At 49.2% G+C, this 27,966-nt stretch overlaps 12 protein-coding genes and 2 non-coding genes across 14 annotated transcripts; 8 read left to right on the top strand and 6 right to left on the bottom strand.

The window, feature by feature from the left end:
• Nucleotides 1-97: 97 nt before the first annotated feature.
• BDQ94DRAFT_180673 (putative APSES transcription factor (MbpA)) lies at nt 98-3,162 on the bottom strand (the record flags this gene model as incomplete). Its single annotated transcript, XM_026773687.1, has 3 exons — nt 98-1,046; nt 1,095-2,787; nt 2,860-3,162. 3 exons carry the CDS (start codon nt 3,160-3,162, stop codon nt 361-363), a joined length of 2,682 nt encoding a protein of 893 aa, XP_026623964.1. The 3' UTR covers nt 98-360.
• A 664-nt stretch (nt 3,163-3,826) lies between these two features.
• Nucleotides 3,827-4,919, top strand: BDQ94DRAFT_180670 (uncharacterized protein). The gene has a single exon (XM_026773686.1). It carries the CDS (start codon nt 3,844-3,846, stop codon nt 4,861-4,863), a length of 1,020 nt encoding a protein of 339 aa, XP_026623963.1. The 5' UTR covers nt 3,827-3,843; the 3' UTR covers nt 4,864-4,919.
• BDQ94DRAFT_147753 (uncharacterized protein) lies at nt 4,328-5,958 on the bottom strand. Its single transcript, XM_026767075.1, has one exon. The coding sequence runs from the start codon at nt 5,811-5,813 to the stop codon at nt 4,977-4,979; it is 837 nt and encodes a 278-aa protein (XP_026623962.1). The 5' UTR covers nt 5,814-5,958; the 3' UTR covers nt 4,328-4,976.
• Nucleotides 5,959-6,449: 491 nt separating this feature from the next.
• Nucleotides 6,450-9,161, bottom strand: rscE (putative RSC complex subunit (RSC8)). Its single transcript, XM_026767074.1, has 3 exons — nt 9,058-9,161; nt 8,428-8,990; nt 6,450-8,372 (listed from the first exon to the last, which is right to left on the bottom strand). Exons 1-3 carry the CDS (start codon nt 9,152-9,154, stop codon nt 6,915-6,917), a joined length of 2,118 nt encoding a protein of 705 aa, XP_026623961.1. The 5' UTR covers nt 9,155-9,161; the 3' UTR covers nt 6,450-6,914.
• Nucleotides 9,162-9,500: 339 nt separating this feature from the next.
• Nucleotides 9,501-10,506, bottom strand: BDQ94DRAFT_147750 (glutathione S-transferase family protein). The gene has a single exon (XM_026767073.1). It carries the CDS (start codon nt 10,405-10,407, stop codon nt 9,742-9,744), a length of 666 nt encoding a protein of 221 aa, XP_026623960.1. The 5' UTR covers nt 10,408-10,506; the 3' UTR covers nt 9,501-9,741.
• A 1,090-nt stretch (nt 10,507-11,596) lies between these two features.
• BDQ94DRAFT_t199 lies at nt 11,597-11,669 on the top strand. The gene has a single exon. It is a non-coding gene; the product is annotated as a tRNA-Cys (tRNA).
• A 275-nt stretch (nt 11,670-11,944) lies between these two features.
• Nucleotides 11,945-12,165, bottom strand: BDQ94DRAFT_147748 (uncharacterized protein). The gene has a single exon (XM_026767072.1). It carries the CDS (start codon nt 12,129-12,131, stop codon nt 11,961-11,963), a length of 171 nt encoding a protein of 56 aa, XP_026623959.1. The 5' UTR covers nt 12,132-12,165; the 3' UTR covers nt 11,945-11,960.
• Nucleotides 12,166-12,187: 22 nt separating this feature from the next.
• On the top strand, nt 12,188-12,259 carry BDQ94DRAFT_t200. Its single transcript has one exon. It is a non-coding gene; the product is annotated as a tRNA-Cys (tRNA).
• A 194-nt stretch (nt 12,260-12,453) lies between these two features.
• Nucleotides 12,454-15,119, bottom strand: BDQ94DRAFT_147747 (uncharacterized protein). The gene has a single exon (XM_026767071.1). It carries the CDS (start codon nt 14,811-14,813, stop codon nt 12,642-12,644), a length of 2,172 nt encoding a protein of 723 aa, XP_026623958.1. The 5' UTR covers nt 14,814-15,119; the 3' UTR covers nt 12,454-12,641.
• A 1,786-nt stretch (nt 15,120-16,905) lies between these two features.
• On the top strand, nt 16,906-18,663 carry BDQ94DRAFT_172378 (FAD-binding oxidoreductase; the record flags this gene model as incomplete). The annotated part of the gene is made up of 5 exons (XM_026771947.1): nt 16,906-16,986; nt 17,041-17,470; nt 17,526-18,015; nt 18,121-18,341; nt 18,389-18,663. The coding sequence occupies 5 exons, from the start codon at nt 16,906-16,908 to the stop codon at nt 18,661-18,663; spliced, it is 1,497 nt and encodes a 498-aa protein (XP_026623957.1).
• Nucleotides 18,664-18,969: 306 nt separating this feature from the next.
• Nucleotides 18,970-19,190, top strand: BDQ94DRAFT_147744 (uncharacterized protein). The gene has a single exon (XM_026767070.1). It carries the CDS (start codon nt 19,009-19,011, stop codon nt 19,174-19,176), a length of 168 nt encoding a protein of 55 aa, XP_026623956.1. The 5' UTR covers nt 18,970-19,008; the 3' UTR covers nt 19,177-19,190.
• Nucleotides 19,191-19,429: 239 nt separating this feature from the next.
• On the top strand, nt 19,430-20,860 carry BDQ94DRAFT_180662 (uncharacterized protein; the record flags this gene model as incomplete). Its single annotated transcript, XM_026773685.1, has 6 exons — nt 19,430-19,617; nt 19,685-19,767; nt 19,812-19,912; nt 19,958-20,262; nt 20,310-20,405; nt 20,460-20,860. 6 exons carry the CDS (start codon nt 19,430-19,432, stop codon nt 20,770-20,772), a joined length of 1,086 nt encoding a protein of 361 aa, XP_026623955.1. The 3' UTR covers nt 20,773-20,860.
• Nucleotides 20,861-22,673: 1,813 nt separating this feature from the next.
• On the top strand, nt 22,674-23,912 carry BDQ94DRAFT_180661 (wax synthase family protein; the record flags this gene model as incomplete). Its single annotated transcript, XM_026773684.1, has 2 exons — nt 22,674-23,401; nt 23,459-23,912. 2 exons carry the CDS (start codon nt 22,674-22,676, stop codon nt 23,910-23,912), a joined length of 1,182 nt encoding a protein of 393 aa, XP_026623954.1.
• Nucleotides 23,913-25,039: 1,127 nt separating this feature from the next.
• Nucleotides 25,040-26,305, top strand: BDQ94DRAFT_172375 (uncharacterized protein; the record flags this gene model as incomplete). Its single annotated transcript, XM_026771946.1, has 5 exons — nt 25,040-25,075; nt 25,144-25,606; nt 25,669-25,755; nt 25,808-26,002; nt 26,058-26,305. 5 exons carry the CDS (start codon nt 25,040-25,042, stop codon nt 26,303-26,305), a joined length of 1,029 nt encoding a protein of 342 aa, XP_026623953.1.
• Between the last annotated feature and the right edge of the window lie 1,661 nt (nt 26,306-27,966).

Genomic DNA, 27,966 nt, shown 5'->3' with positions numbered 1-27,966 from the left:
GAACGCACTATATGATCGATGGTCAATAATTTAGGCAGCTACAACCAGGAGATGATGATTGTATTTAATTGTACAGCTATTCACCTGTCGGATAATTCGCCATCCGACTAGCCGTTCAAAATCCATTATATGTGCCCTGGGGGTATCTGCAAATACAGACGTCAACGCGTTAAACATCCAAGCAAACATGCTCAAACACCGCAGCCCTGCCGTATAAACAATGCTCCTTGATTTACAAGAGCCAACCGGTAGCAACAATAAACAAGAATCGCTGTATCGCTCCCAAAAGCCTCGACGAATCAGGGGGTTCGAACCAGGCATATGTACCATAACATTCCCTCATACCGCGCCCAACAGAATTCACCAGTCCTGGCCACGATCTTTCATCAGAATCTCGATAGCCTCATCTTCCGGGACAGGGTTCTCATTTAATTCTTTGACACATTGGGTCAGCCCCTCAGCAGCTTCGTCCACCTGTTCGGCAGTCCATCCTGTACAGGCCATGACCATGCGCCGGTAGTTCTGGCCCAAAACCACGTTCTTGGACTTGAGGCGCTCGACCTCGTTCAATATGTCCTCATTAAACTTTTGATAACCCTCCGCTTTTTGTTGTAGGGTCTCGGGTGTGGGGAGCGAGCGAAGAAAGGCCATCTGCTGCTCGGAAAACCCAGAAGCAGGGTCGAATGTTTCAGGAAAGAGAGCCTCGAACTCGGCAATGTCGAGCCCATGTTCTTTGTCGGCGTCCCCAATCGCACACTTCTTCGACAAATCTAATGAATCTCCCTGGATTCCCTTCAGAACCACCAGCAGGTCGTCGGAAGACTTTTCCAGGTTTTTAAACCTTCTGCTGAGCTCTATGCGATCCGATGATTTGGACTTGAGCTCATCGAGCTGTTTTTGCTCGATCTGTCGTGCTTTGGCTGACTCTCGAATCTTCGAGTGCCAGTGGTCAAACTTTTCTTGCTTCTTAGCCAGGGTGGAGGCCAAATCTCTGTCAATACCACTCAATGTCTCTTGGACAATCGATGTGATTTGAGATAAAGTCGCTATTGAAGTCAGTTTTGATGAGCAGCTTTCAATTCAGGGGCACTCACAATCTAAGATTTCTTTCTTCGTCTTCTCCAGCTGGTCCATGAAGGAGTCACCTCCGTTTCCAGCTTGCTGCGACTGTGCGTTGCCGTCAACCATGTCTACACCAACACCGTAGTCTGCTGGCCGAAGACCAGTGTGGTTCGGTATGTGAGGATCAGCCCCGACTTCTAATAGTTGGGGGACAAGAACAGAGCGTGCGCGCCCAGCCAAGTTAAGAGCTGTATCCCCTTGGTCATCTCGGAGGTTAACGATTTCAGAGATGAAACGCCCGAGCGTCATTACTTCACCAGCCTGTGATAATTGCCCGTTTTCCATGGCACCATTCGGCGTTTGCCGGCTCAATGACGTGCCGCCATGACGAACTATGAATTCCAGCAAGGCTTCCAGGTAGTGCTTAGCAGAAACATGACCTCCACCACCGGTGGCAGCCATAACGGCGATGTGGTGAAGGATCGTTCTCCCACTGTAATCGACCATATCAATAGTTGGAGCCAGCACCTGCAGCAAGCGCGGAAAACTCCTATAATCGAGGTTGTTCCTCGTTCCTACAGACTTTTGCAGTGCCGTTTCACCTGCACCGTTCAAACGGAAGATGCTAACTCCTTTCTCAACAAGTGCATAGACAAGAGGCATCCGAGCGAGCATCGCCGCCCAGTGTAGCGCGTTGTTCCGATATTCGTCCAACGGAATTTCCAGATCCTCCCCAGTCAATTGCATCAAAGCCGGATGGGAGGAAAAATCGCGCGTCTTTTTGTCGAGGAATAATGTCATGATGAGCTTCATCTTCTGAAACCTCTCTGGGGTAGTGGCGGGCGGCAAAGGCTCGAACCCGCGCTTGCTACCATCCACTATCGATGTTGAGACATCCATATCTTGGTAAAAGGAGTCATTCGGCTCAGTTGGTGTTGGTTCAGCCATGGAAGCCGTCGAGTGCTCGTAGGGCATCCCGAACGACGGCGCCTGGTGAGAGGCAGACCGAACGCGCTTCCGCGGAGGTTCATTTGGCTCCTCGTGGTCGAAGCTGGCACCATCGTGCATAGCATAGCGGCCATTACTCTGGAAATTGTTTCCGAAACCGCTATCAGATGTCACACTATACATGCTTTGTTGACTGTTCAAAGGTATGTGGGTATCCTGGCTGCTCATCTGGTGCGAAGGCTTTCGTATAACACTTGATCGCCTTTGGTCAATTCCGCGAGCCGCAGGTGAGTCGAAGCGAGCCTTGCTCATGGCGTTCACTGCAGTCGCAGCCGTGCGAGAGATGTTCTGGAAGAATGTGCCTTGTTGAGGTTGGCTCATGCCGCGATTGTCCATCCCGCTGTACAGCCGTTTCCGTTGCGCAGCCATTGCTTGCTCCTTTGTCGGGGTGTCGAGTGAGTCTTGCGCTGTACCGTTTGTACCGCCCATGTCATATTCAAGAAGGGGTCGCAACAATTCTTCGACATGGTATTCCCGGCAAAGCTCCACGCCCCTCTGATAGTTGACCCAGGTTCCTTGGTATTTACCATACCCTCCTTGAACCTTTTCATGCTCGCCCGCTGCAATCTCCTTTTCCAGTGTCTTTGTCCTCCTCGCCTTGACCACACCGGCAACTTTGAGAATCTGCGTAGCATTGAGCCACGAATCGGAGCGACGTTTCATCACGGCGACACCGTTCACTTCCATTTCGTAGACGGAGACATTGGAGTAGACAGCCTATCAACACAGCAGTAAAACGAGTCAGTACCGTTTCAAGGGATTCAGGATGCGCAATGACGGGAAACAGACCCTATAAATTTGAGGTTTGAATTCTTCATGATACATCATCGTCCCATACCCATTCATGTCCTCAAAACCTGCGAAACTAGACCGAGGACCGTGCGGGAGGCCGTTCGAGTAACCAAAGGACATCGACTGTTGCGACCCTTTCGGAGGAGGCGTAGCTCGAGGAGTGGACGACACCGACTGGGAGGCGTTGAAGGAGCCCATTTGCGACTGCGAAAATACCATGCCATTGGCGGAGCTCATACTGCTCTGTGAATAGGACATTGGTAAGCCTGGGCGAGCTGGGTGGTTGTTATTGGAAGCCATTGAAGGAACGGTGAATTAGCAGTGTTAGGGTGCCCGACCCAGACACCGACTCAAGGCTGGCAGCTCTGTCGAAGGAAAAAATAAAAAAAGGTTAATAAATACGAATTGCAGGTACCATAAGCCAATAGCAGGGCCAGTTCAACAAGTGAACAGCATCATGACAGAATGAGAGATTCACGAAAGCATGCGGGGAACTGCACCTATCCTGGGATCTACTGCTCCAGTCTGACTGACCGGCCAGGCAATTCGGAACGTCGCGCGAAAAGAGAGAGGCGCGTGGCTAGCGCACCGACCGCGAAGGGATGAGACAAGTCAATGAGCCTGATTCTGGCGAGGCAGTCAGGCCCTGAACGGCCCGGAGTAATTTTACAAGTAGTGCAAAAGCCACTCTATATGCAGCTCTTTCAGGTGATCCTGTACAACATAGCCTTGCATGAAGAAATGGGGGAAAGGAACGAGATGAATGAGTTGATTGAAGTCGCGGGGCGTTCGTTATTCGCTCCGGTCGCGTTCGCGGCTAACCCGATTTCGCGTATCGCTGCCTCAAAACATCTATTGCCTGTTTGGGTTTCTCCAGACTCACCGCCTGCTGCTTCTGTCGGATAGCCTCGCGGTGCTGCGGAATCAACTCCGGGCTGGGGAGGAATCGAATAGGACGATAGAGAAATAACGTCAGACACCATGTCTGCCATTCAGATCCCTCCCGAAACATGGCGGCACCTTCTGCGCTCCTTACTCCGCGAATGTACCTATCTCCCTGACCCCGTCGCCAGAGTCACGTTCCATACCCAGATCCTCCAACGATTCCGACGGTATACCCAGAAGAAAGAGACGGATCAACACCGACTTCTATTACTCCGGAAATCAGCAACACACCAATTGTCTTTACTGAAACGAGCCAATGAGGGATATACTAAGCCGCTGGAAAAGGTCCTGCAACAGGCGTATGGTCGGAGAGGAAGACGGAGACAAGAACTCATACAAGCATTGGTCACGCCAGCAGACGCGGTGGACGCATTGAATGCGGCGGATGCGCAGACAGTGGCCCAGGAAGCACCAGGGATGTTTGAAGATGGATGGCGGCCTCCCTCGGTCATGGTTGATCTCTTGAAAGCTCAGAACCGTAACTCGATGATCACCACTTTGAATGCCGGCTATTACACCAAGCAAGTCGAGCCAGTTATTCCCGCGGAGAATATCTGGGGGAAGCCGCTCGCTCCGTCTCGTCGCAGGAACATCCGGAGGAAATGGTATAATCAGACGCTACAGAATCTGTTCCCACCGCTGCCTGACTCAGAGCTCAAGGTGTTGGAGGGTCTTATGTCGGGGACTATTCCGTGGGCGCCACCCAAACGACGAAAGGCAGTCGGGGCTTCTTCCGTTCCTGTTGAGTCCACTCTAGATGCTGGGTTTTTGACGGAGGGACCGCAGAAGGGGAATACTTTCGAAGATTATGTTGACGGACGACCCCATAACATCACACGACGATTCATGCAGAGGCTCTGGAAACGCATATCCTGTCTAGTTCCCCTAGTGAACTGGGATACCAGAAGCGGAAAGCCAGCATTCACCTGGGATGTACTGTACTCAAGGCCTAAGCTGGCTCTGAAGTTGGACGAAAGCACGGCATCCGAGCTATTCGCAGGCATCGATGCCAATGGCCGAATAATCAAAGAACAACCAAAAGAAGCAACAGGATGAACTGCAATTCGCTCAAAACTAATCAATCCAACGGAGTATATAACAAAGAACACAATACGCAACCGAACATAATTGCAAACGAGATGGTCCGCAGACGAGCCAAACAGTAACAATCACGAAAAATGCACCATCCCATACATATCAACCCAGGGTCTCTCATTGGGACCACACCACAGCCTCCCATTGGCCGCATTATCGAGCTCGAAGCCATTCGGCCAGACCTTCTCCATCTCAAGTCGGAAGGCGTCCTTCGGCTTCCCATTCTTGATTCTCAACTTCTCAAAATACACATACGCCGCATAGAAGACCGCCCCTGAGCTCCCAGCAGTAGGACCCTTCTTCTTCAAGAATTCCCCGAACGAATTCGCGTTCAGCCTCTTCGTACCCTGCGGGTACGCCGCCTTCGCAGCTTCTCGCATGAAAGCCGCCTGCGTCACTCCAGTCTTGCGCAGATGCGCCCTGATCTTCTTCCTCACCACATCACACGTCTCGAAGACCGGCACATTCCCATCCTCATCCCCATCCAAGTGAACATCCGAAAGATCAACTGCAGCCGGACTCGATGGTTGACTCTTCTTCGCCCTCTTCTGAGCATTTCCCGCCGTGCTTGCCGCAGGCTGGGTTGCAGCCAAAGGCACAACAGTACCTCCGCTCCGGCCGTCAAAAAACTTCAACGCATTGTTATACGTAGCCGACCGGGCGCCCTTGACGCCCTCCTGGCTCAAAAATTCAGCATATGACCGCGGAGACACGTCAATTGCGCGCTGGAAGTTGCTGGCGCTCATCTGCCCTGAAGCAATGAAATCGCGTATTTCCTGCCGGATCTCATCACAGCTTTTCTTTGTATTGCCAGAATGCGGCGCTGCTTCTGCCGCTGGCTGATTCTCTTTATCGGGGCCAGTAGCGATCGCGGGATCCATCTCAGTGGAGGTTCTCTTCTGGGCAGGCATATTGAATGAGCCGCTCAATTCCTCTAGAAATGGGTCAATGTATATAACGTGACTAGGTATATAATTAATGATTTTAATGACAGATAGAAAGACCAAAATCAAGGATGAGTACTATGAAGTAGTGAAAATAGTAAACAGAAGCACGCGCCGACGCGTCCAAATAAGCAAACAGACGGATCAAGTCCATACATCCTAGTTCAATAGCACTAAATGCTTTAGGAACGTCATATCCGGGCAGCGGCATGGGTGGAGCGATATGCTCTTTCATTATTGGCTCGTGGATGGTGGTGATCAACAGTCGGTGTTGAGGTATCACATCGTCCCTGTCATGAGATATTAGTGTCTATTGAATTGACACCTCTGTTCTCAGCCGGGGTTGCATGTTTGTTGGGAGGTGTGATAGTTGATCCAATGGCTTGGAACCGAGGTAATGGTAGAGTTTAGCTCAGTACTACTATATACAACGATCTTACTGTAGTATAATAGTATGTCTCTCGATTTCCATGGTGAGTAGGTAGGGGCCACAGGAGGCAAAAGATAATCGAAAACCTGAGTACGTAGAGCAGAATGAATGGTAGCCGAAGGTCGAGGTACTGTAAACCTAGAAGACTACAATGGCGTTTCTAACCACCTCCAGGCCTATCTAGAAACCGAACCCGAAAAAAACTACTAACATGCGAAGACAAGGAGTGATTTCATCAATAGAACATCGATTTGCAAGGCACACGCGTACAATACTTAGCTCTGAACTCCCAAAACATTTGCGCCTTTTCCTACCTAGCGGATTGTAAATCGAATGTAAAAAGAAACTGAAAATAATCAGACCAGATCATAGTGCAAGCCATCCATCAATCCATCACACATCACTTTACTACCACCTTGTCTGTCCGTGTCAGATACATCCCCGACTATTCACTCTTCTTCATAGCTCCACCTGCCCAGCCCTATGATATTGTACAATACAATGGATATTATTGAAAAGCAACCCCGTACGGCTCCTTCGTCCGGTCGTTAGAAATGAAAGGAAAGAGTTATCGAATTCTCCAGCTGTTGGAAGCAAGCATGTCATCATTGGTGGAACATTCCCTTTTCATAGGTACATTACAGGTCCAACGTCTTGTAGTCAGCGCCTGCTTCTGCACTCAGTGGCTGCACGCCTCTAACGTCACCTCCTGCCGGTTGGAAGTTATAGCGGTTGCCAATCCCAGTCGTAGCAGCATCGGCAAGCATGTTGTTGGTCTCCTCACCAGGGCCTCGAAGACTGACGGCCTGCAGGGTGTCCTGGACCTCCTTGACGCGCTTCTTAAAGGCCATGCGGTCGAGGAAGAGCTGCTGACGAGCAAGCTCGAGTTCCCGGCGTTCGGCTTCGATGATCTCCTCCATCTCGTTGAACTGCTGCAGCTTAATCTCGAACTTCTGGAGGGTAACGTTGACGGCCGAGGAAACCAGGCGGGTCATTTCACGTTCTTCGTGAGAAGCCAGGGCGCCAGCACGAGCGGCAGAAGCGGCAAGAGCCACGGTGGGAAGGGAAGCCTTGCCCTTGTCGGAACCAGCAACCTCGACGGCTTGCTCGGTTGCTTCCTCACGAGCAGAGTCCACTTCCATGGAATCCTCAGCCTTGACTGTCGCACTGCCTTCCTTCTCCTTGCCCTTGTCTTGAGCTCCAGAACCCTTCTCAAGCTGCTTTCTCAATTCCTTGCGGATCTCCTCCACGGAACGGCCGGCGGCAGCCGCGGCCACGGCAGGCTCAGCCATCTGTGCAAGGAAAGCGACAACGGACAGGACAGGGTTCTCGGCCTGGCTGATAGGCTCCCGCCCACTGCCTGCCCGAACCTCAGGCATGTCATCCAGATACTTGTCTTCGATCTCCAGCTGCAAGAACTTCATCACGCACTCCTCCTTTGTCCTGGATCCAACGTGAGTGGCAATTTGTTCCCAGTTGTCGTCAAAGTTTTCCAATCCCTCCAGCAGCAGCACAAGCTCCGAATCCGACCATGGCGCATCCCGATCGGGGGCTATCGAGTATGGGCTGTCTTCAAGCTTGACGAAGTCTGAGGCACTGTGGCTGGAGGGCATCCGGCCCTGCAAGAAACAGTTAGGGCACAAGTCGTATTTGGTGTCAGGTGCGGCTGGGTTGGCGGTTGCTGGTGTCGCCTTGGCGTAGTGGAATCTGAGGCGAGTACAATCGATGCCGCAAGAGAAGCAGTTGAACTTCTTTCTCGGCTCCTTGGAAGCGCTCTCCATCGCCTTGGTCGAATCGCCCGTCGTACCGTTCGTTGAGCCTTCGCCGTTGGTCTGCTTGTCTTTGTCCTCCGTGGCAGGAGTGATCTCCTTGCCCTTATCATCATACACATTGCGACGAATCTCGAGGTTCAGGTCGGCCTTGGCAGCTGGGGTCGCTGATGCCGCACGATCCGTAGCTGGCAAAGGCTTTCCAGGCTTGACAAAGTGGTTGGGTCCGGGCTGGAATGGCTGGAGGCCTCTGGGGGTATCGGCGACCACTCGGAAATGGCCAGTGAAAGGGGGGCCGATGTTGGACGGACGCGTTTGGGGATCCACCTGAATCAAGGTATCAGCACCTCAGGCCTGAGGTCGGCACCAGGCAGATACTTACCTGGTAGTTGATAAGACCCCATTGTTCCAGGAAGGAGTGCACACGCATGATCGCACACACGTCACCAGCAAGGTTGCGGCGGCACGCAGTGACTGTGAGGTACTCAATGGGGTTCAAACGGTAGGTGTTGATCATGAAATCACGGTAATCCTTGTAAACTGCAGGGGTCTTGCTACGGTTTCTGCCGTTGAAGAACTCCGCCAGAGCCTTCTTCTCGATCGGGTGGATGAGGTGCATGTCGAACCAGGTAGAGTAGCTGGGGAGGATGATGGCGTGGGTTTGCGAAACGAGATGTGAGCGCGCAGAGGCCTCAATGGATGCCTTGGCCTGCGCCGGCTGTTCATCTGTAGCACCTTCAGCGCCGGACTGTGCGGCAACATCAGCGAGATCCTCGCCTCCATCGGTCTCCTTCTTCGTCTCCGTCTCGGTGCCGCCCATCTCTTCATCCTCGGGTTCGCCATCGGCATTCTGGGGCTTGGGTGAAGCGGGTGCATCTAGCGGATTATCAGTATCCGATACAGTCTCGGTCTTTTTCTCAGGAGATCCCTGATGCGATTGCGATCCTGGGTGTCATGATGCGAGTGTTGGCAAATTCCAATCCCCTTAGGGGCGGAAAGAGGGTGAACGCACCGGAAGTGGTAATCACATCACCTGGGGCATCCTGTGCCACGTTAATAGCCTGAGCATCCTCAGTGGCGCCACCAGACATAACCTGGTTGTCCTCCATTTTGTTGGCACGATAGTCGACGACGGGAAGCTGAGGTCGCGGGTGGCAGAGAGCAAGGGACCTTGGCTCTGCTCAGAAGAAAGGTAGGCAGGGCGCAGACGCAGCCCTCTAAATGGTCGAGACGTGAGAGGAAAGGGTATTCGGGATAACCAAGATATAATGGGGGTGGATGACTCCACCAGACAGCGACGAGAGATTGATGGATGGGTGGCTTGGAGGCAGAGCGACTGTCGCGACACGGACCGACGCTCCAAAAACTCGCGCCAAGACCCTCATATGCGCTAGCCGTATCTGGTCTAGCCGCTACCGGGCTCCTCCCCATCGCGGATGGAGCTTCTTCGCTCTCCACATTATCGATCTATTCTCTACCAGTTCCTACTCTGTTCTAACGTCGCGATCTCTATTCAACAGCTATATTTGCAGAGATCGTAGAGTTGAGCAAGGGATTATAAAAGTACTTGGCATCATAATATTACTACATACTGGTCCCCATATCCGGACCTCAGGAGCATAAAACAAATTTGCAATGACTTCTACAATCCCCGATAGACATCCTAGGTTGAATGACGCTCCAAATCCACTTTCACTCAGTGCTTCTCATTCGCAATTGCTTCCTTCTGTAGTTCGGCAGTTCTGGTGATAGCCGGCCTTGCTTTGATCTTTTCGAGCCAAGAGTAAAGATTTGGGTACTCCTTCTCCATGTCAACATCATTATCCGTGGCGATTCCAAAGACATTAAACCACTGCACGAACGAGATGTCCGCGTAGCTATACCGTCCGCCAACTAGGTACTCCCTATCTTTAAGAACGTTGTCTAGCACCCATGACACCCGAAGAACCTCTTTCTTGTATCTCTCCTGAGCACTAGGAACCACTTCAGGGTGGTGTCGCCGGAACCAAACAGCCTGACCAAAGTACGGGCCCTGCCCACTCATCTGGAAGTGGAGCCATTGTTTTGTTTGGAAGTACTCAGGGGTACCAGCTGGGAAACTGATCTTATTGTCTTTGTCGTAGGTTTCGGAGAGATATTCGATAATGGCGCCTGACTCCCACAGGGTGATTCCTGTGTTGGGGTCCTCGATAGCGGGCACGCGGCCATTGGGGTTGACCAAGGTTAATGGTTCTTTCTTGACATCTGCAGCAGCTATGTAGATCGTCTTGTAGGGAATTTCGAGCTCTTCGAGTACCATGGCCACTTTCCAGGGGTTGGGGCCCATGGTGTGGCCGTAGAGGGTAATGGGTTTGAGAGACATTTTGTATGGTTATTGTCGCTGATGTGGTAGATGTTGTACTGAGAGGGATCTGTGATTTCTGAAGTGTGAGGATTTTTTGGAATGGTTATCTATATTCGATGCTAATCATCGTGTTATATATGATTCATCTACTCATTCGATAACCTTCTTCAGCGGCTGCCCTCCGTCATAGATGATGCTGATTAGAAACCATTCACTTCGGCATCTGATCGACAGCTTATGTCGGCGTTCGGCACTCCGTATATGCTGCTGACAAATTACGTGATAATCCACGAAGCGGCGCAATGTCTCATCCAGATAGATTATTTTGAGCCAGGAGCTGCGAGATGTCAGGAGTATACCTTTCTGTGACGTATGCCACTATTGTTTATTGATGATTTGTAAGACGGATCAAGGCAACTCCGTCGGGGTCAGGGACTTTCAAACGCCGGCGGATCTCATCCACCTGGATTTGGCATTTCGGTAGCCTCTTGTTTTGTTTGTAGTGGGGATCTATGTTTGATTTAGTATTCGTTCTGCTTGTGTCTCTGGTTGCATGGTCGCCCTGGTGTTTGTACCTGGCGCTGTATACGTTACGGTGGGTATGGGTATTCCTTGTAGGATTGTAAATAGGGTTTCACTCATGATGAGAATCAAGCACTCGTAGATACTATTAATATCACTTCTGTCATGAGTCCTCCAATCCCCAGAGTACCTGGTTTCTGTCCGATACGAGACGGGGATAAGCTGACGGGCCCCGCTTTGGCATATGAGGTCGGATGAGAAGCCACTGATTATCGCGAGTTATTGATACATGGAAGATGTGTCTGGTGGCTACACGCTTGGGTGCATGTCCTTTGTGAGGACAATTAGTTTCTCTATGGGCATGACTGTGAGTGACAGAGAGGCCCGTGGACATTAAGCTGCCCAACCCACGATGAGCGGCCGAATATATATAGTACTAGGACCACGGCAACACACGTCGGCATGAAGAGAGCGCAAACAGGTCACCTGGTAGTGAGATAAGATCTAGGAGCCGCCTCTGTATCTAAGCCAGATAAAAGCCAAAACTATAATAAGTAATACAACATACACAGCCAAATGCACCATGAACTCTTGGTACATACACAATCCTAGCTCAGTAGACTATCAGCGAAAAGATGATGCTCCGGTTATAGAGCACAAGTTTTGCCACTTTGCCAAGCAAGACGGGTCAATAGCTCAGTGGTACGAGCGAGAGATTGCAGATCTTTAGGTCGCGTGTTCGATCCACGCTTGGCCCTTGCTTTTTGATTTTTGAACTTCATGTACAGGTTGTCCTTTGTATGAACCTACAGCATTTGCCATTATTTTTTTTGGTTGCTGCTGGAATATTCACAGCACGTATTTAAGCCATAACCCAATCCACTGACACATGCCACTACCATATGGAAGATGTGCCGAGAAGCGAAAGTACCCATGGGTGAATCCCACAGCCCCTTCAACGTAGTATATATACTACTTATTCTTTGCACAGCTCACTCATGAGGTGTTAAAGATAAACACATACGAAGAACTACGAGAATATCAAGCTGTTACATATAGCGTAGTAAATTAGATGCGAAGAGAACTCGCAGACCTGGAAATGCCAAAGTAAGTAGTAACTGGTGGGTGATCCAGGGGAAGCCGAACACACATGGGTTCCCAGGGACCAGCAGGGACACAAACAAATCCGATTGACACGGAAGATGGCAATTCTTTGGCATTTGCAGGCATCAAAGCAATATAATCCAAAAAGACGCTCGACTTTTCAACAAGAAAGGGGCCGGTAGCTCAGGGGTAGAGCGTGGGACTGCAGATCTTAAGGTCACGCGTTCAAATCGCGTTCGGCCCTTTCCTTTTTTGTTTTTGTTTTCTTTCACTTGTTCATCCAAGATGAGAGAAGTTCCACGATTTTTTTTTTCTTCTCTCTCTTTTCTTGCGAAGACATATTGTGTGGACTGGCTGCAGTAGCCATTGCTATAGAAGGCCTGAACTTCATCACTACTCAGCTGTGCGGTCAACACTGTGGAAGCAAAGTCAAATAGTAGCCAAGTTTATATTTGAATCAAGGTCTATAGCCGCATTGGCGAGGTATCTAGATAGAAACATGCAAGTAGGTATCCCGAATGAATTTATATACAAAAAGACCCGAATGAAATAATCAAAATATTCATACACAAAATCAGACCCGTATAAGTAACCAAAATATGCGATGACCATTTCCGTAGGATCGATCAATCCGACACCGGATCGGCTGGGCTCATTGGGTGTGAATACAATGGCACTCCTTCATCGCTCCCCTCGTCTTCGGACGAGGCTGCGCGCGGATCAGGTAGACTGTCGTCAGTGCTAGATGCTGTTTCATTATCTAATTCAGATTTGATCGCCCTACGAAGGCGACGACTTGGAGGACTGTCTGCTTCCGTGGCCTTGGAAGGGACTAGCATAACGCCCGATCTCAGGTCTCTTCGTGGCGGATACCCTTCGTGACCTTCAAGCTCATGAATCAGGCGAGATGCATGTTCAGATATTGGACTCTCGTCCTGTGGCGATGAATCTTCTCTCTCTGGAGACTCGATTTCAGACTTCGACGGTGTCGGCACATCCACCCGCATTTCATAGTAGTCATCCCTATCGTCTGCCTCATCGCTGTCGCCACCCACAATGTGACTATCAGGGAGGCTGGCACTCTGCTGATTAGGAGCTGCAATCAGCCTATTTGTAGGCTCTGTATCCGTATCCTGATCGAAACGTCGCCTCTTCCGCCGGTTCTCTGAAAGATCATCGTAAAGGTCCACAAGATCATGACCGTATTCCTCCCACTCGCTGCGATAGAACGTCCTGTCACGCCAATCGACCAAGTCTTCCATTGTCTTGCGCTGACCAAGTGGCCTCCGTGGGACAGCATCTTGCGCTTCATACTCTTGGATTTGGGCTTCGAGGGGTTGTGGAGGTGACTCGCCAATGAGCTTCCATAGGTTCACTTCCTCGAGACGGCTCATCTGCCCATCAATCTGTTCAGCATGGTCATCCTCTAGATCAACTGGCTGTTCCTCGACTGGAAATAGAACAGGCGAAGAGAGCACAGATGATGCCGCAGAGGATAGCTCCGACTCGTCACTGTAATCTGCGTCATCGGCATCTGTCGTATTCCCTGGCGCACGACTTCCCGATCTTCCCCTTGAGGCACTTCTTTCACGAGACTCTGATTCGAGAGGTATTCTCCCAGACAAGATATCCTCTACCTCATCGTGCTCCATGTGCACTGCCTTCCACCCCTTTCGATGTCGAGAGTCTTCAACATTGAGACTGCATCTCCGCGCAAGGCCGACCCAGTAGTCGGAACGGTCCCGTTGCATGTTGAGCACGTCCAGTGCTGTCTTGACATCGCGAGCCCTCACGACGTTCGCCTTTTGATTGCCAGTCTGTCGCATATTCCGCAACCTTGACATTGCGAAGAAAAGAGATGACTGAACAAGACGGCGTGTCAGACTGACTGTCAAGGCATAGAAATCCGCAAATGAATCGGCGGTCATGGACGGTGTCTCATCAGCGAAGGCTACATTGGCCCAGTTGTCTTCCAGTCGTGCACCGCCAAAATTCATGAAGAAGCGTTCTGACAGCCGGATCCACTTTCTCATATTGAAGAGCTCAGCCGTTAGATGAGCACTGGAGCTAGCAGTTGGATCAGCGCCTTGGGACTTGACTTCCTGCGCAAGTGCTTCTGCTGTTTCTCGATTTATGATCCACAGGTCTCGGTGCTTCTGCTTTCCAGCAACATCTTCTGCCATCTGCTCCTCCATCGAAACCAACTCAGCGTATTGGTCGAGCTCATCACAGCAGTCCTTGCTTATTTCAGCTGCTGCGGGAACCTCACCTAAAATAATCGTCCTTGTATGACGATCCTTCAGGTGCTGTCTTTCCAGGCCATTATGGAGCAGGTTCAAATGCTCCTGAACTTCAAGCTCAGATTTCGAGCCCAGCTGACGGGAGATTTCTTGGATCCCATTCTTGCTCTTCCTATCCAAAACATGATATAGTACTTCCTTTTCGTTTGATGTCCACGTCACGATTCCATTCTGCGATGTAGTGTGGTTTTCGCCACCGTCGATTGTAGGAACGGGCGCATGATCTTCGATGAACCCCGCAAGAACGCTGGAGTATGCCTCCACGGACTCTCTCGATAGCGATAATTGTAGCTCCTCTAGCGCCTGGGCTCGCGTGCCTCTTGCGGATCTGCGCTCCGTCCTCGACGTTTGCACGGGTGGATATGCTGTCGACGAAGTGGGACCAGTTGACGGAGGGACCGGTAACGGGGCGCTTGTTTGCGAAGGCTTGATTTCGGGCTTGTATTCCGATGTATCGTCGTCGTCTTCCTCTGGTTCATATGGAGTTGGGCTGCTCATGATCGAAGAATAAGAAGGCCAAGAGGCAACCGCACCACAGGCATGGGATTAGGGAAGATGACGAAATCATTCCCCTTCTCTCTCGCGCGCCCGTATAATCAGGAGAGCATTGCGGCACCGGCGACAGGTACAAGGCCGGGGCGTCTGCAGTTGACTGATCAACTTTCGCAATTAGGATTGGAAAGTTTTCTGATAAGATGCGGTGTTTGCACTGTTTGTTTCCCCACCGCCTGCCGCTCGGATTGATTCCGCGACGGAGCAGCTTAACAACATATGAACACCGTTTACAACACTGGAAATATCCCGATTAAGTCTTTTAAAAGAGGCTTCGAGAGGATTACAGACACTCCCATAATGAAAAAATCTTCAGTCACTTTAGTCTTACTGTCAGCTGAAGCTTTGCGGCGGTAACAACGACGTCGTTGCCAGCAGGACAGTCTGTATGTGCGACTACCATGAGGAGTATACCGGTTTAGCGCCGGGAATCCAAACCAAGGACACAGACACTTAGAAAATCATACCTGCTACAGGTGCTGGGGTGGCTTGCAAGCTCGGATAAAACGAAGAATGGCCGATAAGGCTGAATTCAACCAGGTCTCTTTCTAGGATTGGTTGGACGATTACCGGCACAAAAGGGTGTTGATGACAAGAGTTTCAATCTGCCTCATCAAAGACAGAACCCAACTTTTGCATTAGAATCTCATTTACAGGTACGATGCCATATAGACTTCATCCATGTTATGAAGTCTAATCTCAGCCACTACGCCTAGTCTATCTCAAGGAAAAGTACAAGTATATTACTCAACAAGCTGGGTAATACCATCGAAAACAGGATGGACCTGGGAAGGGAAGAAAGTGATTCACCTACATAATCTTTTACTACATCAAGTTGCTACTAAACCAATCGATATGCTCGACTGCGCTTGACTGCTACCGCCACGGAATTACATCTGCAATATGTAGCCGAGGTATCTCCGGCTTCGTGTCTAATAGGTGGTAATCTATTAGCAGCCTTGCTATCAGCATCCAGCCACAGAACACACGGAAATTTGCCAAATAAGGCCAATTCGGAATAGACAGGCTAGAACCGGTGATTAATTCCGAGTCCAAACACCAGATTGGATTACCAAGTGGAGAATCGTAGGATGAAGCGGTTGGGAGCAAACAGAAACGACGGACCTTATGAGAGGGCGTGAGCTGGCTGAACTTCGGAGGTGCGACGGTGATGGTGGAACCCGTGGAGGGGTATGGATGCAGGACGAGACGAAGCGCAAGCCAACACCTTCTTTCTGAGTAAATTGCCATGACCCTGTCAATTCGGTGATTAGGCAATTGCTTCGCGCCTTCATTGGCCCTTATCCCTGCATCCGCGCACATTGGTCGGGAACATCTTCAGATTTGGGCTCTGTGTTTAACCTGCGTGCACACCTTACTATGCCTTGAAGCATACTCAATAAGATTTCCTCATTTTCGCTCTTTTATGTCACAGATACTGGCAAGGCGGCTGTCTAGTTCTCCGGGTTGGTTTCCCGTCCGCTCGATTGACAACGCTAAAATCTAGTACGCTGCCAACTAGCTTTCCCACTATATAAGGGAGCTCCACTGCGAATAAAGTGTGTCTGTCGTCAAGAGACCCACTAACCGGGCCACCCAGCCGTCAAATCAAGCCTCGGTTTGTTATTAGACAATCTGAACCACCGGTGCAATCGCCAGTTTGGGCTTGCAGCATGTCTTACTACGCAGACGGCAATTGATCGACACGCTCGTATAGGGATTCGCACACGAACGCCTTCGCTTCATACAATCTGCTCCACAGAACAACTTTACCCTCTCCATCTATGGCTACCCCAATTCAATCGTGCCATACGGGTTGACTTGCCCCGTGTAGCCATGTACTTACTACTTACTTCGTTGCGACTCGGGACCACTCCGGCTGTCAAAGCACAGGCAAGGAGTATCCGCTATGAAAAGGCGCTAATCGTGGAAGTCTTCCCGCAGTCCGCTTGATCTAGGGGCTTCGGCATATATTATGAAGTGTAGCCATCTCGAGGGACTCTGCTAACGGAGAAATTCTATCAGCGTTGAACTCAAAATGAAGGTCTCCAGTGCGGCAGTCCCTGTTCTCAGCATTCTGCCCGAGGCCAGCCTCGGGCTTGGCTCTACGCAACTTTGTGTATGTGGTTCATGTTCAGTACTTAGTCGGTGTACTAATAGCCTTGTCACCTAGTGCGCCGCTCTGCAAGCGACCTCCCTGCGTAATCAAGTCCTTTACCCTACCAGCGCTGCATACAATGAGTCCGTCGCATCTTACTTTGCGGTCAATGTTCAGCTCGATCCTACGTGTATTGTACAGCCACACTCTACAGAGGATGTCTCGCTCATTGTCTCGACTCTGACACAAACCGGCGAAACGCAATGTCCATTTGCCGTGCGCAGTGGTGGTCATACCACCTGGCCTGGTGCAGCGGATATCGGACAGGGTGTTACCATTGATTTGTCCATGATGAAGAGCACCACATACCACAAGGACAAAGGCGTTGCATCTATCCAGCCAGGGGCGCGCTGGCAGGCGGTCTACAAGGCTCTTGATCCGTACGGAGTCACAGTACCTGGCGGACGCGGTGGACCAGTTGGCGTGGGTGGGTTCTTGATCGGAGGTAAGATTCAGCGACAGTTCAAACGAAAGTGGTTGCATGTCTAATGCCCTGATAGGTGGAAACACCTTCTACACCGCCCGTGTAGGCTTCGCATGTGATAATATCGAGAACTTTGAAGTCGTTCTTGCCAGTGGATCGATCGTCAATGCCAACCGGACTAGCCATCCTGATCTGTACAAGGCGCTGAAGGGTGGCTCGATCAACTTTGGAGTTGTCACAAAGTATGACCTCAAGACGTTGCCTCATGATATGCTTTGGGGTGGATTAGTCGTCTATGATAATTCAACCACCGCCCGGCAGCTCTCGGCCGCTGTGAACTTTACCAACAACATCCACAATGACCCATACGCATCCTGGATTGGGATGTGGGAATACAGCTCGACAACAGGTCAGAACATCATTGCCGATGCCTTGGAATACACCAAACCTGTTGCCTTTGCTCCTGCATTCCATGAATTTACGAGTATTCCAAACACCACCGACACGATGCGCTTTGCTACGATTTACAACCTGACACAAGAGCTGGTTCAGGCGGCGGGCTACCGGTAAGTGTCCAATAGATAGCCATCTTCGGTCATCTTCCTTCTTGGAAGGTAGTCGATGGTGGTGTTTAAGTCGAGTTCTCGTTGCTTGGGGCGCTAACAACTCAGTGATATTTTCACCACCGGCACGTACAAGAACGACGTCAAAGTCCTTCGCAAGGCGATTGACCTTCACAACAACAACATTGAAAAGGCCAAGGCCCATGTCAAGAGTGACTACTGGGCCATGGATACCATCATCCAGCCCTGGCCCAAGCTTTTCGCTCAGCACAGCGTGGAGAAGGGTGGCAACGTTCTGGGTTTGGAACGGTTTGACGAGAACCTGATCCGTATGTAACCCGACCTTGTTTCTAGCGCAGCACTAATCCGTTTACAGAAATACTATTCGATTACTCCTGGGATGATGCAAGGGACGACGATCTCTTCATCGGCCTTGTTCAGTCGATCCTGGAGGAGGTTGATGAATACGCCAAATCGATTGGTGCGCACAATGAGTACATTTATCTCAATTACGCCGACAAGTCGCAGAACCCTCTCAAGGGCTATGGCGAGGAGAATGTTGAGTTTATCTCCCGCGTGGCCAAGCAGTACGATCCAGATGGAGTGTTTCAGGTACAGGTTCCAGGTGGCTTCAAGATCAGCCAGGTTTAAGCACCATCGAGTTCAAAATTTACGACTAGTCGAAGTAATTTTGTACAGTAGACCACGAAAACGAACAGAATAAATTAGACAACACAAGCTCCACCCCCTCATTTTGCCTTGCTAGGCTGCGCCATTTTTGACACGGAATTAGTGCCTTTTTAAATTTGCGGCGCAGTCAACCCGCATCGCGGTGGAGCCGATAATGAAGCCAGCACGAGCCGTTTCAACGCGATCCGAACTAGCACGGTCTAATCGTTCGCTTCTTGGGGCTCTACCACCGATCTTTTCCACTCCTCCCGCCGTCTCTCGGGCCTCTGGACGGCCAGGCTTTGGCCCGGACGACGGCTGGACGCGATGGCATATTGGACGCTCCACAAGGATGACACTATCCATGCACCGGGAAAGTTCCCAAGCCTGGTTGGATTGTTATTGTTAATCACAGTAATATACGGAATGTGGTACAATTTGCCACGGCTAACGAAGGATGCGCATATCCTTGTCATCTTGGGAGAGCGTGCATAAGCTTTCGATAGCACCTTCCGTGTTGGAATCCATCGAGCGTAATCAATACGCTTTTCCATGAAGAGAAAAAGCAAGGAAAAACAAAAATGAACAAATGCAAATTCTTTCTCCCCATCATGTCTGTGCCATCGACTAGGCCTTCCCATGCCTCAGGGGCCACCTCAGAGTATAAGCTCCCTTCTGGAACCCTTCTATGCTTTATGACAGTGTGAGGCTTCAGTGAGAGGCTGTTGGCCTTCGATGCCACTTGAATATGGCCATTACTACAATGGCGAATCCTCCTCCGGGGGAGACATACGATTTTGACTACTCCCATCGCCATTTGTATACGGCCAATATGGCGGTGATTTCGGCGGGCTTAATCATCAGCACTAGCTGCTTAGTCCTGCGAGTGTATACCAAAGCACATTTGCTGCACAAGTTCGGATGGGATGATGGTATGTTGGCTGTATCGTTGATGAGCGTGTCTGTCTGACTGTTAAAGTGTCAATTATTCTTGCTTGGGTAGGCTGTCTCAGCGATTGGAACTGAAGCTATTCCCGCTAATCTTGCTCCAGGTGTTCTCTGTGAGCACCCAAGCATGCTCCATCTGTAAGTGGCTACTGCCATTGGCTACTACTCTACTAACATATCAGATGGATACAAACACGGGGGCATGGGAGTCCACTTTTGGAATGTGACGCCTGCAGTCTATGAAGTATATATCAAGGTTGTCCTCTCCGCAGCCATTGTCTACGTCCCCGCTCTTGCCCTTGCAAAAATTAGCCTGATTATCCTTTAGTACCGCATTTTGTGTCACAAACGGTATCAACAATGGATTCTATACGGCATCGCGTTCGTGGTCAGTAGCTACAGCTTTGCGCTCGTCATGGCCTTCATTTTCGGCTGCCATCCAATTCAAAAAGGGTGGAATATATCAGTCACGGGGACATGTGTCAACCAATACGCGCTGTATGTTGCAACAGCCGTGTTGAATATCATCTCCGATATTGCGTTGATTCTGGTACCTATCCCAACGGTCTTGGGGCTGAATATGCCGGGAATACAGAAGCTAGGCCTCTCTCTGATGTTCATGGTTGGCTGCGCGTGAGTATCGTGATCATCACCATTCATGTTACCTGCTGACAATTTAGAACTCTTGTCACGGGCATCATCCGTCTGATCACATTGATTCCCTTTCTCAACTCCCCTGACCCAACCTACAATATCGGTCGACCGGACTTGTGGATGTAAGTATGCCGTTACCCCTGCTCCTCTTTCTTATAGTAACATAATTGCTCTAGCAACATCGAAGCAAACTTTGCCATTATCTGCAGCTGCCTCCCCTTCCTCCGAAATTTCCTCCGCCGCTACGCCCCCCGCTTGATCGGTGAAAACAGCAGTCTTGCGCGTCGTTATAAGAGCTACACTTATGATTATACTGGGGGAAGCCGAGGCCGTCGAAAGGAGGGTCTCACGCAGCTACAGGATGATATTGAGCTTGCTGAGAATGGAGCAAGTATGCATAGCGGAGTTAGGATATTTAAGGATGTCAAGGTGGAGATTACTACGGAGACGATGCCGGATGTAAATGAAAGTAGAGATGGATATAGATGAGTGTTACCCGCGCTATCGTTTATAGTATAAGACATATGATATTGCTCATCTAGATGAGCCGAGAGTCCGGTTTATAGCTTGTTTCATTGCAGATTTGTCGTTCAGACACATGACTATGTCTTTCTTCAACCAGTCATGACACTTACAGTCTCAGGTGAGGAAACTTCCAAGATTGATTCGGTCTTGTGGTGCCATAAACACTAGTAGTCTGTCAGTGCATACTTTTTAGCCAAGCTTTTTTTCTTGTACTTACCGCCTAGCTGTTTCGCGTGACGACTGGATGCAATGGATCGTTCAACATCTCGACTCACTTTGCCTGATGACCCAAGTGTGTCTTCTGAAGACCACAATATAGCGTCGGTTGCTTCAGCGCAAGGGAATTCTAGCTCTTCCACATGTGGTAAGTATAAGAGATCTTCCATTCTCGCTTCTGTGTTTTCTTATCCTCAGTCTGCTGATCTTGCTGAAACCAGACCTTGCTCTTACACACTCAAATGCTCCACACACGAAGGCAGACGCCTCTGCATCGACGTTCACTCAAGACACCCCGGTACCGAGATTGCCGGATGAGTGGAATAGTGTGCAACTGCACGATGCGAGTGCGAGCATAGCTTTAAAGGCGCTCATAGATAACCATATTCCAGTCATGGAATATAGCTTACAGATTGCATTCAGCGTTGGGAAAGCGTCCTTTTCGTAGGCGTAGACGATGATCATCTCATTATTGCTTGAAAGTGACTGACTCCTCACTAGGCTATTGAATGGGCTGTCCCTGACGAGTCCCTTCCATTTGCTTCTCAAGTACCCACAGAGATTGGCTTTCTTCAGGTGGCAAAGCCTAAGCACTCTAATGTCTATCTTGGGGACTGGGATGGACTCTGCCATATTCATACTAGAAACATTGAACACGAATCCCCCGTTCATCTTTATCCCCTCTCTGCTCTTTATTTAACTGTTGAATGTACATTTGAAGCTCCAGCCACATTTGATTCTGATTTACGAATCCTGACACCGAAACCGCCTAGGTATATGCTGTCGATGGTCCATCATCTCATCAGCAATCCTACCAACCAGAATATGCGATGCCGGGTCATAATGGATCTTTCCTGCTCTATTCAAGGATGTATTCTTCATGGGCCCCCTGCAGAAGAACGGGAAATGACTGTTGAAGAGATGGATACCCTGACCAGGCTCAATAGTGTGTGTGAATATCACAGGTAACCATTGTCTTATCAATAGGTAGAAGATGATTTGGGGAAGAGGGCCCGACATTCAGTATCATGAATAAAGTGGCCTTTCAGCTGGTTTTATGGCCACCTAGGCGTGGATGCCAAAGAGACCAGGATTATTGAGATTCACTCTTGTAGGAAGGTCATCGTATATGTGTTGAAACAAGCCTTATTTCATCCTTTGCTGGAGTGTAAACGCCACCCCTTATTCAGGGCGATGGTTTAGAGCAAGGCCTCAGATGAGACGGCTCGGGTAACTGATCGACAGGTGGAGTCTGGAGTAAGCACTAGATAGCTAAACGTATTCGGTTAACCGCACTACAAAGCCCCCGAAGAGGCCCAACTGTAGGCCCCCTCGGTGGAGGGTCCAGACCGCTGGAGCCGCTGTTCGCCTTCGTATGCAGGCCAAAGACTGGACCAACAAACCAACCGCAATCACCATGTAGATTGATCCGGTTGCTGTAGTATGAGTTGGTCTTTGCAAGGGTACTCCCTTGCTCTCTCATTTGGCCAACTTTAGGCGATTATAGGTCCAATCTTCCCTGCGTTATTGCCCCTTTTCACGGGTCCTCATATTCCCATCAACCCATAATGCATTCATTGTCTTCTGCTTTGCCCGCCAGCCTCTGTTATTGTGTGCCGACTGCAATAAAGACCAGCGGTTTATAGAGAATGTCTTTGAATCCCCTCTCATCAATTGCTCTACAAACTGCCGTGGTGGTGACCACGCTCGGCTTTACCCCGGCTCAGTCAAGCCTGAGGCCTGGTGCATTGGTAATCGTTGCACTATGTACTGGCCACTGTATCTCCACCGCATTGGAATACTTCATTCGAACACCATGGGCCAGCCTCGCAGGCGGCTATTCGGTCATGTTACTGCTTCACTATATTGACATTGGCTTGTTGACGCGGTGGGAATTTGTCGACCCCTCACAAGCGAAATCGCCGGAGACGCTAAATCCAACCTGGGCCCGGCTGCGGTTTGGCGTCTGGGCGGCCTTCAACGCGCGATGCATTGGGACGCCTGAACAGGTACACAACGTCCCTGAGGCCGTAACCCGCGACCGAACCGCATTTCTCTGTCGATCTGTGGGGATTATTCTCCTCAGTTATCTGGGCCTTGATGTGCTCGGGTCAATGGGTGATCCTGAGGTAGGATCTCGCTTCCTCATTGCATCTCGTGTGCCATTCTTTCGGAGACTCTCCGAAATCACTGCAGAAGAGATCATCATTCGAATCTGTTCTGGCATTGCAGCTGGTATAGGTCTGTTGGCCAGTCAGGGAGGCTTCTATTACCTCTTTGCATTCACCAGCGTTCTTCTGAGGTGGAGCAAGCCGCAGGACTGGCCTCCTTTCTATGGAGACTTGTCGGACGCGTATAGCCTGCGAAGACTTTGGAGGTAGGCAACCCCTCCTATTCTTCTCCTGATCCAAAATGGGGCTGATGTCCTATCTAGTCGCGTGTGGCACCAATCCAATTCCCATAAATTCCGTGCAATCTCTCGCTTTTTCGCTCGTGATGTCTTTCGCTTCCAACCAGGGACTCTCGCCGACCGATATGCCAAAGTTGTGATGGTGTTTGCAACCTCAGCATTCATGCACTTTCTCATTGACCTGTCGTCGGGGCTATCGTCCTCTAGCTCTGGGGCTATGCAGTTCTTCTGCACGCAGGCCCTCGGATTAATGATGGAGGATTTTGCTGTCAATGCTTACTTTGTTCTACGTGGCGGGCCGTCCCGCAATTGGAAAGCTTCTCGCGGCGAACGGTTGATCGGATATCTTTGGGTTGGTGGCTTTTTGGTCTGGTCGTTTCCTGCATATCTTTATCCGATGTTGTATCGCTCTAACGCGGGTCTTAATGACTCGGCGGTCCCGGTGAGCGTTGTCGGGATGCTGCAAGGCAGTTCTTGAACCTGTTACGGCAGTTGGTGTCTATTGTGCATCAACAGAAGAGTGCAGGCGGGTGAAGATAGTGCTAGCGTCCTAGCAATATGGGAACCTTCTCTAGTGCCTTCTGCAAGGGAAGAAGCAGGCATAGCGTGCTTGTGGTTGGCAAAATATGTGACGGGAATGTACTAAGCTGCTGAACCAACCCCTCACTTTCTGTTCCCCCTCTACAGTAGCATCAAACTTAAGGATTGCTCTATAAAATGCCGGAGAAGGCCTATGGAAACTGTCTCACTCTTGTTTAAACTAGTAAACATGAATATCAAAAGGACAGTCTGAAGACCGACTGCTACGCAACAAGGCTATTCCCATGCATGCCAGAAACTAGTACCTCAAGCCTGGAAGCAAATGTGACCAAACTTGCAGCAACAGCTTCTTATTATAGCTCATCTAACGCCGATCAATCATGACCAGGGCGTCGCGAAATTAGTGCGTGCAGCACTCCGCCCCATCTACCCCTCACTCTCATATTTCTCCGCGCCTGTACAAACTAGTTCAATTAATCCCACTGCTTGTGAGTGTGCGCATGGGAGCGAAATTGCCGTCATGTGAAGCAGAAAAAAAAAGGTCCGACATGCTTCCATTGTACCGATCGCCAAATGATATGATTGTTGGCCGTTGTAACTAGTATAAAGAGAGAGTTCAGTTGTTAGTGCTTAATGATCCTCCGGGAAATCAATGGGAAGCACTAGTGTAGTAAGCCAACCTTGCGAAAAGTTGCTGGTAAGCAGGCTGACAAAATTGCTTCGTACTTTTGAAGCAGGCAGTGTATGGCGGCCCATGAAGCACATTTTAATTGTCCTAGTAATGCACACGGCGTACGGTTGCTTACAACTTGGTCATTGTGGTAGTCTCTTGTCTGTAGAGGACGCTCCGATAGGTGGGGAAGTGCAGCGACGTAGTACTTAGTCTCTCCACCTGCATACATCTTTTTGTTAGGTGCATGAAGGGCTATTTGCTAAGTCTGATCATCAGTCTGACTGCTCGGGGTACATAGCTAGCTATGTTGCCCCCTCCATTCCTGCAGCAGTTCACTACTAACGAGCTGTGCTGGATGTTGTGTCTTCCAGAGGCGTGAAACTTGGGGTGTCATGGCTAGTAACTATATAAACGAGGCTGCATTTGTGGTACGTCTGAAAGAATGCCCCCCATTGAACCAAAAACATTCCTAGCTGACTAGTTTTGTCCCGTCAAGGCCGTACTTTGGGTCTGTTTGACAATAACATTCTTCTTCGTGCTTGTCCGGCTGCTCCTCCAATACTACGTCGACCGCAAGTGGCACACACACGATGCCCTCATCTTAGCAGCTTGGCTACTATCCCTCGCAAACTGTATCGTGTGGTCGGTATTCTATAAGCAGCTGTTCTACGTGGGGACCCTCATCACCGGCTCAGTTGATTACTCGAAGTTGCCGGTAAATATCAGGATCATTGAGGAGCAGTACCTACGTAGCCAGCTGGCCGGATACCTCCTCTCGTATACCAGTCTGTGGCTGGTTAAGCTGTCCTTCATATTTTTCTTCCGACATCTGGGGAATCGATATCGTGCACAACGCATCCTCTGGTGGGCGGTCTTAACGTTTGTTATCGCCTGCTATGGTGGTACATTGGGTAGCATGGATTACGCATGTGAAATGGCTTCCTTTGAGAATATCATCGGTCAGCTCTATCCTTTCTTTCCATTCTGGTCGTGCTTCCAGCCTAACCGCGCTATGAAACAGAGGCTTGTGCGAGTGCGCATTCAATCTGGTACGAACGTGTACGCCTCAAGGTCGCAACAAGTATGGATATTGTGTCTGATGCAGCCAGTACGACCATCCCTCTCGCTTGACTTTCTTCCGTTTAACATATCGCGATTAGTTATCGTTCTCTCTGGACATATCATGTGGAGAGTGAAAATCAACGTTCGGAGAAAGCTCGCATTGATCGGTGTCAGTTTCCTGACGGCGTTCATCATCATCATCGCGCTGGTGCGGCTTGAGCTAAGTGTCTCAGGGACGGGCATCCTGAGCCCTGCCTGGCTCGTCTTCTGGAACGCGATCGAGATCTGTGTGGGTAAGTCTTGTCACTGATCGGCAGATGTAAAAAAAATCTGACGATGCGATTATAGCGATCATGATGGCTTGCCTGGCATCATTCTGGACCTTTTACACCAAACTGAAAAGGCCCTCACAGGCTCCTCGGCGGCGCGCCGAGTGGCTCCCTCCACGCGGTTATGCCTCGCTCGAGAGACCAATCCTGCTGGATGGAAGACTAGGCGTTAGATGCTTTCACAACCATTCGGACCTCTCTGTGCAGAGCCACACTTCACTGAAGATGGGCCATGGTGCCTTGAAGGGGAAGACGGAGGAGCCTTAAAGGGGGAAATGGTTTTGGCACATTTTTGTTAGTCTGGAAAGTCGTATGGCAAAATTGGCCGTAGAACGATATAGAGGTAGATGACTGGGCAAATTTACGAATAAATAGTGACTACTGATGACAAACATAGCAAATAATTACACGTTCTTGATGCAAGTAGTTGGTTCTATCATGATACCACAGCCTGAAGGATGGCAATTTTGGTTTTTGTGGGTGTTATGGTCCGTAATGTAGTATGCAGTATAAGAAGCGACTGTCCATAAGATCCGCCATCGAGCAACTTAAGAAACAGTTTGCTGTCCATTAGTACTCTGTATCTATGTGATTGTATTCTTTGACTATTATCAACTTCGTAGGACCAGGCAATGGTCCTATGCAATTAGCAATACTGGTTTATTACAGTCCCAGTAGTGAATACGTCCCTAGATGACGTGAACTGATGTCTTCTTTGGGCGGTCACGGGGTGTTGGGCCTTGTTCTTTCTCTTCTTGCTCGCTCGTCCTTTCTCATCTTCACCTCATCCCCCTTCTTCACATCATCCCTTCCATCTCATCCCATCCCCCATCTCATCTCTCCCTCCACCTCATCTTTTCCATTTCATCACCTCCTCCCCTCCTATTCTCTACCCCTCATCTTCTAATATTCTCAATATCTATCTCTTTTTCCAGGACCACCCCGGCTTCTGCGCCGGCAAGATCATCCAGCATATCCAGCAGATAAGATTCAGCACTTTTATTTACATTGCTAGATTCCACCATTATATATACAACAGTCATTTTTTCCTACCAGCCTTATCCCACAACAGGCCTATAATTAAAAGCCCACACAAATCAACAGCCCATCAGATCTTTCTTAATAATTTATTTTATCAGATAAATCAGATTTTTGCACAACTGAAGACTGTCTCCATCTACTTCTTTCAGTATATATCAAAGATATAAACTGCTAGACTTACAACTAATCTATTATATGTAATATATAGAAACCTGTTTTTCTACAAAAATTCTGGATATCAACAAATATCTAGTCTATTATTAACAACAGATCCATTTATTTTCCTTGATTATAGACGGTACCTGTCCTCATATCAGCTGTTATCTAGAAAATCTATCAAATTTAATAGTATTGATTAATCTGGAATAGAAAGACATCTAATATCCATTTAAAATATATATTTTGTCGGCTGGTAAACCTATTCCATTACTAATTCAATTCTTATTGAATTATTAAAAATCAATAAACCCGGAAAAACCCAGATCAACTACATTTCCCATACAAGTTATATGGAGTTTCCAGCTCAGAAGGAAAAACATGGGCCAGATCCTTTTACATGTGAAATCTCGTGTTCCTTGATATCATGATTATCATTCACTGTCTTTGACCCTACTTTTGACCCCGCTTTCTTTGTCTGATGATTAAATATCAATGATCTAGATTATTAGTAAATTAAGTATAAATAAAGTCTCTTTACCTCTAGCTGATCTTTTCTAAGTAAATTAAATTATTTTATTTATTTTTTATCTTAGAATTTATTTATTTTTTATTTAGAAAGATAGTTTACTTTCTTTTAATTAGTTTATTAATTATATTTATTTTTATTATTTTAATATCTAATTTCTTAATTAAAATTAATATTATTTAATCTGACTATTTATCTTTAT

This window comes from Aspergillus welwitschiae, assembly GCF_003344945.1.
Source record: "Aspergillus welwitschiae strain CBS 139.54b unplaced genomic scaffold BDQ94scaffold_26, whole genome shotgun sequence".
NCBI classification, from domain to species: Eukaryota; Fungi; Ascomycota; class Eurotiomycetes; order Eurotiales; family Aspergillaceae; genus Aspergillus; species Aspergillus welwitschiae.
Note: the sequence above shows the minus strand (reverse complement) of the source record. Positions and strands in the feature narration are given on the sequence as shown.